This window comes from Rhizopus delemar, genomic scaffold, assembly GCF_000149305.1.
Source record: "Rhizopus delemar RA 99-880 supercont3.53 genomic scaffold, whole genome shotgun sequence".
NCBI lineage: Eukaryota > Fungi > Mucoromycota > Mucoromycetes > Mucorales > Rhizopodaceae > Rhizopus > Rhizopus delemar.
The window spans coordinates 1-9,540 of record NW_027137879.1 but is presented as its reverse complement, the minus strand read 5'-3'; the positions used below and the strand labels follow the sequence as shown (position 1 = coordinate 9,540).

Here is a 9,540-nt window from a genome sequence, read left to right as displayed (position 1 = left end):
TATCTCTGTGCATCTTCATTGCCATTTTCGTTACAATGTAACTTTAACGTTTTTGTTGTAATGGCCTTAAGAGTTTAGAAATAAATTTGACTTTTCTTTAGAGTGTAAAAGAATTTGAGATCAAAGATTTGTGTTTAAATGAATAAATTTGGTTTGCTTGTAGCAAGTGACCACCAGATCTTTTATTGTAGATCAAACAGTAAAAATTAATAAAGAGTTTTCTTGATAAGAGAATATAAAAGTGATACGATGAAGATAATTTGACTTCAAAGGACTTGACTTGCTTGAGTTATAAAATAAAAATAAAGAGTTTTGATAAAGAGGAACTCGATGTTTATTTGAATAAAAGATATTTTTTAAAAGTGAAGTTCAATCAAATTATAAGAGGGGATATTTATATGATTATTATTTTTTTGTGTTTTTCTATTTTTTTTTTGTTTATCTTTAGGGACTGAGGTCCCTCCTTCGACTGAGTCCCTCTTAGGACTGAGTCCTTTCTTCAGCAAAAGTTACACCAACTGCTGTTACTTTAAAGGTTGGCTTGTAGTAAGTGAGTTAAATTGGGTAAAGTTTGCTTGTAGAGCTTGATTTAAGGTAGTGATTGCCTTGTAAGTTGTTGTTTTGTATGGAATTTAAGCATATGCTTGATAAGTAGTGACCACCAGATCTTATGTGTAAGATCAATACGATGTTTCTTGATAAAAGTTAAAGTAGAGTAAAAAGTTTAGGTAAACAGGGACTTTCTTGTTAAAGTTTGTTAATTATTGAGTAGAAATATATGATTTATTTAAACTGACTAACATTTTCTTTACAAAAAGATGGGATATATATATATGAATATTTTCTTTTTTTCTTTTTAGCTTTTCTTATTTTTTTTTGACTTTTTTCATTTTTCAACTTTTTTCAATTTTCGACTTTTTTCATATTTTGACTTCTTTCACTTTTGCTTCGTGTGACCTCTTTATTCACTTCTATTGTCACACTGCGTCACAACAACAATGGTTGTTAAAATAACTTAAGTTATTTTAACAATCCATGTCGGAGTTGATTTGTGCTTCGTCCAAAAAGAGACCATTCTCACTGTGTAACAAAAGACTTGACACACGACTGCTTCGTTAGAAAAAGCAAAAAAATTGACCGCTCCTAGGTGGGCTCGAACCACCAACCTCCTGATTAACAGTCAGACGCGCTAGCCAATTGCGCCATAAGAGCTACTGATGTTCTGATATGTGCTACGTTGGTTAGGACCGACACGTTTTTCCAAATGAACACTGCAAATAATCGTTCCAATTGGATAAAGCATATCGCAAGATTGAACATTTTTTGGTTAACAGATATTTATGGGTTTTGGAGAAAAGATGTAACTTTCGTTGTATTGCACCTTTTTGAAATTTGAAAAAAGATTTAGGTGCGAAAAAAATAAAGAAATTTAACGATATTTTTGTTTTTTTTGTAGGGTAAGTATTCATAAAGTTATTCATGTTTTAAAAAAGTGTCTGTTTTTTTTACAGATGATCTTTTTTTGGAAAGCCTGTTCCCCTCTACTGTTGAAAGACCGATGTCTTCTTTTTTTATTTTTGAGGGCAAAATGCGGAAATCAAAAGCAATTTGCGATTATTTTGTTCAGAAGAATACATATTAGGAAGGTGGTTTGTGATTTTTAGCTTAGATCATTACAAACGTGTTACAAAACGTAATAAAATAGTCGTGTTTGGGAAAAAAATGACCTGGTAAAAAAAGACTAAGTTAAAAAAAAAGACGAAGTTAAAAAAAAAGAAAAGAAAAGAGTATAGCTATAAAAAGTTCATTGTTCAAATGAAAACAATCATCTAACAACAAGTACACTTCATAGAAATGCAAACTACTTTTACATTATAAAAAAAGAATACGTGTATATTCTAAAAGAATAAAAAATAAAGAAGCTCTGCTAACATTTTGTTACAAGGCAGTTATAATTAACAAATACATACAAAACTTTTTTGTTTATCAAATAAATATATTGCTTTATTATTTTTTATGCCAAATATTGTAAAAGAATATATGTTTTTAAGCTTATTCTCGTTCATTACTTACTTTATGTTTGCACATGGGTGTAATTTGCCATTAGCCATTAGTCATTAGAGATGTTAGCAATGGCAACTTTCTTTATCAAAAATAACTTTTCAGCAATAAACAACAATATAAGTTTGATATTCTTATAGTTTTATCATATTGGAAAGAACAACTTTGCTCATGAGGTTCATGTTCGTCATCCGAATGTGTCCCATTAGGAATTCCTAATGTAAGAAAAAAAAAGAAACCAACATTAGACTTGGTTGCTATTATTTTTTTTTTATAAACTTACATTTGACCAGAACTTGAGCTTTCTTTTTTATCTTTTGTACCTTGAGCATCTAGTGTATTCCATGAAACAAAGCCAGGGAAAAAAAAAGTTACTTTAAGCACCGACTTTGTTTTTTGAAATTTAACATGTTTTTTTTTTATCAGGCACGTTTTCTCTTTCTACCTATTTTTTTGCTATTTCCAAATTTAAAAACTATAAACAACATGAACAACTTCAACGCTACCAAAATTGTTTGCACCTGTTCTGAATGCATCAAACACCCCAATGGATATAGAATGCTTGCAAAGAGAACTGTAAGAGGCCATGTACTTATCGACAGAGTTAGAAACAGAGGTTTTTTTTTTTTATTTTCCAACAGAAATACAACCGTGCTAATGTTAAAAAAAAAACAGAATCAAGAAGAGCAAATGAAACTAATGACCACGAGGAGGAAACCATTGAATACTCTTCAGCAATTCCTGAACCAGAAAGTGAAGGTATATTATTAGTCAACAAAGCATTTTATATAAGAAAGTTTTTATTCATTGAATTCTATTTTGCAATCTGGTAGATGGAATGAGCATTGACGAAGAGGAAAGAATGAGTGATGAACAGCAGCTTCATCACCTTTTGCTGTTGTTCATTGTGCTTTTTCAAGCAAAGCACCTCTCGGTGAAAGCCGGTGAAGACTTGTTGGCCTTTCTTTCCTTCTTTGTTCGTGCTCTTGGCCATGGCATGGAGATTCCTACAAAGATCTCCACTGCTCGTACCATGGTCAATTATTCCTCTGCCAGTAGTGGTGTCCCCCGTTTCCTTGTCTGCTCTCTTTGTAGAAGTGTTTACGACACAGGAAGTTTGCATACCCGGCAATGCCCTTTTATTAGGTTTGCGAGCAATCCTCACAGACAAGAGCACCTATGCGGCAATTCACTTTTATTGGTAGCAGCCTCAAGCCTGTCCTCGAGTTTCCGTACAACTCAATTGTCGAAACGTTGAAGAAGTTCTTTGTTCGTCCAACATTCGAAACAGAAATCGAAGAATGGAGACATCGACATGTGGAAGAAGGCGTGTTTTACGATATTTACGATGGTAGAGTGTGGAACAGTCTTGTTGATTCGGCTGGAGAACCATTCGTAAATAGAAGTCGATCATTAATGGTTTCATTGAACGTTGATTGGTTTCAACCTAGTGATGGTATGCACTACTCTTGTGGTGGTGTATATCTCACAATCAACAACCTTCCAAGGAGTTCCAGGATGAAGGTTTCCAACATCATCCTGGTTGGTATGATTCCTGGGCCTGGCGAGCCCACGGATGACCAGCTCCAGAACTTCATGCGACCAATGATTGCAGAGCTGAATACCTTGTACGGAGGTATAATGATGCCAACGTACCAGAACAGAAACGGTGAAATGGTACGTGTTGCTTTGATGTCCGTTAACTGTGATATACCAGCAGCTCGCAAAGTAGCTGGGTTCATGGGTCAATCCGCGCACAAAGCCTGCAACAAATGTTCGACTGTGTTTTCGCGAATCAGCACTGGTGCAAATTCAACGAAGCCAGATTTTTCAGACTTTGACGATGAGCATTGGATTCTGCGAAACAATACCCAGCAGCGCCAAGAAGCATATGCTTGGCTAAATGCCACTCACATCACGCAACAACGAACCCTGCAGACGAACACAGGAAGTAAATGGAGTGAACTTCACCGACTAGAGTATTTTGATGTCGTGAGATTGACAACCGTTGATCCCATGCACAATTTATTTCTAGGTACGCCAAAACGAATGGTTGAAGTTTGGGTAGATCACGGGCTGCTTACCACATCTGATTTCAAAGCCATGGCTGATGAATCAGCTTCTATTATCATTCCTTCACAGTACTCTAAAATCCCAAAAAGTATGTAACGAGCGTAAAAGAACTTATTCTATAATAAATCTGAACACTAATTTTTTGTTATAAAAAAAAAAAAAAAAAAAAAAAAAAAAAAAAAAAAAATCGAAAAAGGCAAGATTGAAAGTACCTTTGGTAATATGAAAGCTGATGAATGGAGAACGTGGTGTGTTGTGCTTTCGCCTTTTCTGCTGAAGCAAAGATTAGTTGGTGAGCATTTTGCCAATTGGATGCGCTACGTGGAAGCAGTAAGATTGGTAACTGGTCCTGTAGTTACAACAGAAGAGATACATGCTGCACATTCCTTATTCAAGACCTTTGGCAAGACTTGTGCTCGACTATATGGAAAAGAATCAATAACACCAAATATGCATATGCACATGCATTTGAAAGAATGCTTTTTGGACTTTGGTCCATCCTGTTGTATAATGGTTTAAATAATAAAGGAAAAGGTAAAAACAAAGATCAAGAAACAGTTTGGGTACTTTTTGAGACTGATCTTTATTTCAGTTTAAGTTAAAGTAAAAATTATTCTAATTGAAGGTAGGTATTTATATCTTATTGAGTGAGTGGCTTGATATCTTCTATTGTTATCGTTCTTCTAATATTCAGGTACTTTAGCAAGTGTTATCTATAATTATGATTATGAAAACTTTTCATTTGTTCTTTTGTATGTCTGTCATAGATTATCTTTTATTCTGGGAATTCCTCACTGAATTGAATAACGTTATTTTACGCGTTATTTCAATTATGTGAAAGATTAGCAATATTCCTGACATTGGATTGGATTTGGTTATTTTAGTTGATACGTCTTCTTATCAAAGAACTCTCATGAATACAATACATATTCTAAAAGAACATGTTTAATTGGAATTGATTGTATGATCTTATTTAAATAAACTTATATTTTATTTTATTTTAATTATGATCTTGTATTAAGACTTATATTTATTAATGTCAACTACAATCAGTTACTGTTCTACAACATAATCCCCTCCCAGGTATGATTAATACCGTTTAGATCTTTTACGTCTACCTTGGCTCTTATTCTTCTCATCAATTGTTGTGGAAGAGTAGCTGGTTTCTTTTAAGTCTATTGATATTTTACGTTTACTTGACTGAGGATTAGATTCCTTATTTGTATTGTTTGATTTTTCTTTTTTATCAAGAATTTTATATTTTGTTTTAATGTCTTCAGGTACAATACCAATTCTTTGCCAATATTCAGTTATGAATTTAAGGTCTGCAAAGTGAGATGCAGGTTCCCAGGTATCTTCACTCTCATCATAACCTTTCCATCTACACTTATAAATATATTTTCCTTTAGCTTTTTTATGTGCTAAGATGGCTTCAACTTGATAGAATTTATTTGAGGATATTACTTCATCCTGTGATATCATCTTGAGTGCGGATGGTGGGTAGTTTTTAGGTAATAAATCTCCTTTTTCATCTTCAAGCACATATGATCCACCTTGGGTGATCCTTTTAACTTTATAAGGTCCCTCATATGGAACATCAAGCTTATTTGTTTTATAATTTACTGTTACCATTACATAACTATTTTCGGGGATTGATACAAGTTTATGTGACGCATCAAATTTTTCCTTTTGTTTGTTTGTTATTATTTTTGTTCTTTCGTATATAGCAGGAAATACAATTTCTGTCATCTTTTTTATATTTTTTAAAAGTTCTGTATTTAATTCTTCCTTAGTTGCTTCATTTTTTTCCTGACTGAAATCTTCAAAGTCATTTGGATTACGACCGAACATTAAAGTGAAGGGTGGCGTCTTAGTACGTTCATTATATTTACTATTTAGGTAGAGTTGTGTAGAGGGAACATATAAATCCCAGTCTGCTTTAGCACCTTCGACTTGTTTCTTTATGGCTTTTACAGCACTTTGCACCCAACGTTCACTTACACCATTAGCTCTGGGATGGTAACTAGATATAAGTCTATGATCATAACCAGCATTTTCAGCAAGTAATTGCATAAGCTCATTTACAAATTCACCACCATTATCAGATTGGAGTACACGAGGAAAACCATAATTAGAGAATACATCGATTAATGTCTTTACAATCGTCATAGACTGTTTATCAGGGATAGGTTTCAATATGCAGTAACGAGTAGCAATGTCAACCATAATCAGTAAGTAATTGTTGCCATTCAAGGAAGTTTTCATGGGACCAGCTAAGTCGATACCCCAACTATCACCAGGTAATGTTGCTGTTATAGGTCTTAAAGGGTTATAACCTTTTTTGATTATGTTAAATTGTTGACAGGGTACACAACTTTTTACTAATTCTACTGCTTCTTCTTTTAGATTATTCCAGTAGATACCTTTACGTTTTAAAGCATGATAGATTGCATCAGAACCAAAATGTCCTTTTAGATGCTCTTTAAGAAGAAGTTCTTTACGTTCTTCTGAATCCGCTGGTGTTATGTATTCACCGTCATTAATACTAGGTAATTTTATAGCTGTTCTGTTAAGCAGACGAGCATTATCCCCTCCCAGTTCATTGACAGGATTCTCAATTTCATAGAGACGAGAAAGTGTATCAGGTAAGATGTTATCTATTCCTGGCAGATGAACGACGTTAAAATCATACTTTAATAAAGTATCCAGCCAATTTATCAGCATTACGTTTGCTATTTTTTGCGTGTGAAGATAGGTTAATGCTTTATGATCCGTATATAGAGTGAAGTGATTACCCCAGAGATATTTATGGAACTTTTTTAATGCATAGACTACTGCCAATAATTCACGCTTAGTAGCTGAATAGTTGCGTTCACTTTTAGAGAGACTTTTCGCCATCATGGAAATATATTTCATTTTTCCATCAATCACTTGATATAGAACGACACCCACACCAACGTTAGAAGCATCAGTGGCAACACAGAAAGGTCGATTTAAATCGGGATAGGCTAAAATGGTTCCTTCCAAAAGTACCTTTTTAAGATTATCAAAGCATGTTTGATGTTTACTGTTCCATATTTTTTCAAGTGATTTTTCATTCCTCAATGCATCTAGCGGAGCCAAGAGTGTGGACGCTTTAGGGATAAGAGGTCGGAAGTAATTTATGAGACCACAATATCTCATGATATCCTTTCCTGTTTTAGGTACAGGGAAATCTTGTACATTAGCAACTTTACGAACGTCAAGAGATACACCTTTAGGCGATATTCTAAAACCAAGTAAATTAATCTTATTTTGAAAGAATTTACATTTATCAGGATTTAATTTGAGATTTACTTTGGTCAGCTTATTTATTACTGCTTTTAAATGTAGTTTATGTTCTTCAATTGAAGTAGATGCGACTACTATATCATCGATAAAGCATCTAGCAAAAGGCATATTCTCAAGTGTTATACTCATTGTTCTTTGCATCACACTAGATACGTGTTTCAAACCAAATGGAGTACCAATTGGCACGTATTGTACATTATTCCATGAGAAAGCTAATTTATGAGCATGATCCTCTCGCAGCCTTAAAGAGTTAAATGCGGATTTAAGATCCAGAGTTGAATATACTGAAGCTCCTTTTAGTTCTTCAAAGAGTTCGGATATTTTTGGTAAAGGCATTCGGTCAATAGAAGATAAAAGAGCATTAATATGTCTAGGGTCATGGCATACACGGTAACCAGTTATTTCTCCCTTGGCATTTGTCTTCTTTACTACAGTTAGAGCCGAATTCCATTCAGTGTTAGCAGGAGCACGTTTTATGACACCATTTTCCAGCCATTCATTAATCTGATCCTGTACTACTTGATGATACACTAAAGCGATCGGGTAAGGACTTCGATAAGATGTTACGTTTTCTGGAGTTTCAATTGAGACAACAGATTCTGGGATTGTACAAAAAGAACCTCTAGGTATGCCTTGATTTAATTGAATCAATGGTTTAATATCATTTATAGCAGATTGAAATTGCTCAGGAGTTCCTGCAGGGCAGTCTTCAAGTTCTGACATTTCCTTATCTACTTCTTCTAAGAGCTCACTATTGTCACTATATTTAGATTGTGCAGCTTGAATATTGTCTACTTCATCAGTATCCCATTTATATGGTAAACCAGTAAGACCAATACCAAGTTTAGTCATGAAATCTGTACCTATACTCATATCATGATCATTTGTTAAATTCATTACTTCGAAGTTATGAGTATAATTTTTTTCATTACATCTGATGTTTAATTCAATTGTACCAATTCGTGTAATTGTCGATTTAGAATCAGCCAACTTTATGACATCTTTTTCCTTAGATGGAACAATAGGAAAATTATGTTCTAGACAAAACTTTTTATTAATTGACGAAAAATTTGCACCTGTATCTAAGATAATCATTGCTTTTATATTATTTACAAGGATAGGAAAGCTTATAGAATTATCTTTGGTCAATTTAAAATCACGAGTAACAGTTATGTCTTTATTCTTTAATTTTCAATCAAGAGCCATACGGTTTAAATGACCGTTAGTTACATCTTCATCATCATTTGATTTTTCATCATTATTGGAGCGAATTGCCATACGATTGACACGGGAGAGAGAAAATCCTTCATTTGCCTTGGCATTACTTGAGGACTTCTTTGCTTCTTTGAACTCTTCACAACGATGACCTTTACTCCATTCTTTACCACAGTAGATACACGGTTTAGGCTTAGTGATGCCTTTATTAGTGCTTATATTATTTGACTTGAACCCATTAGCGACTTTACTAGTTCCAGGGGAAACCTTATTAGTCTTAATGAAAGACACACGAGAGACTAGTTCTTCTTCAGATCCTCTATTTCGTTTGTGTGGATTTTTGATCGAAAAAGCAGAATCTTCACCCGAAGCAAGGACCAAGTCAATTATCTGATTAATTGAGCTAGGGAGTTTAGCACCAAGATGGGATGATATAGCCACTTGAGCCACGGTTTTGACAGAAGGTTTAAGTGATGCAAAGTATGTTACAGCTAGTTGGGTTCCATCTTCCATACCCGCTTCTCTTCTCATCTTTTGAAACCGATTCGAATATTCCCTATTACTTTCATAAGGAGCTTGACGCATAGAGCCAACTTCAACCATTAGCAAAAACTTTCGATACGGAGTATCAAAGTGGTCAAGAACAATAGGACGGACTTCCTTCCAGGTGTAACGCTTGTTCATTAGGGCTTCACGGGACCAAGAGACTTGTTCTGGGTTCATGCATAAAGGTAATAAGCGTTCCCAATTTGAATTAAGTGACAAACCATGAGCATGTAGTACCGTTTCAAACGTATTGCAAAAGTCATAAGCAGAATCAAAGGGGTCTGACTTTTTCTTCCACAGTGCCTCACCACGTAA

At 34.3% G+C, this 9,540-nt stretch overlaps 3 protein-coding genes and 1 non-coding gene across 4 annotated transcripts; 1 reads left to right on the top strand and 3 right to left on the bottom strand.

The window, feature by feature from the left end:
- Window positions 1-1,138: 1,138 nt before the first annotated feature.
- On the bottom strand, window positions 1,139-1,212 carry RO3G_19240. Its single transcript has one exon. It is a non-coding gene; the product is annotated as a tRNA-Asn (tRNA).
- A 1,335-nt stretch (window positions 1,213-2,547) lies between these two features.
- RO3G_17393 (uncharacterized protein) lies at window positions 2,548-4,653 on the top strand (the record flags this gene model as incomplete). Its single annotated transcript, XM_067671977.1, has 7 exons — window positions 2,548-2,637; window positions 2,703-2,820; window positions 2,895-3,097; window positions 3,208-4,012; window positions 4,097-4,222; window positions 4,331-4,464; window positions 4,531-4,653. 7 exons carry the CDS (start codon window positions 2,548-2,550, stop codon window positions 4,651-4,653), a joined length of 1,599 nt encoding a protein of 532 aa, XP_067528078.1.
- A 570-nt stretch (window positions 4,654-5,223) lies between these two features.
- On the bottom strand, window positions 5,224-8,337 carry RO3G_17392 (uncharacterized protein; the record flags this gene model as incomplete). The annotated part of the gene is made up of 1 exon (XM_067671976.1): window positions 5,224-8,337. The coding sequence occupies one exon, from the start codon at window positions 8,335-8,337 to the stop codon at window positions 5,224-5,226; it is 3,114 nt and encodes a 1,037-aa protein (XP_067528077.1).
- Window positions 8,338-8,655: 318 nt separating this feature from the next.
- RO3G_17391 (uncharacterized protein) lies at window positions 8,656-9,402 on the bottom strand (the record flags this gene model as incomplete). The annotated part of the gene is made up of 1 exon (XM_067671975.1): window positions 8,656-9,402. One exon carries the CDS (start codon window positions 9,400-9,402, stop codon window positions 8,656-8,658), a length of 747 nt encoding a protein of 248 aa, XP_067528076.1.
- Window positions 9,403-9,540: the final 138 nt, after the last annotated feature.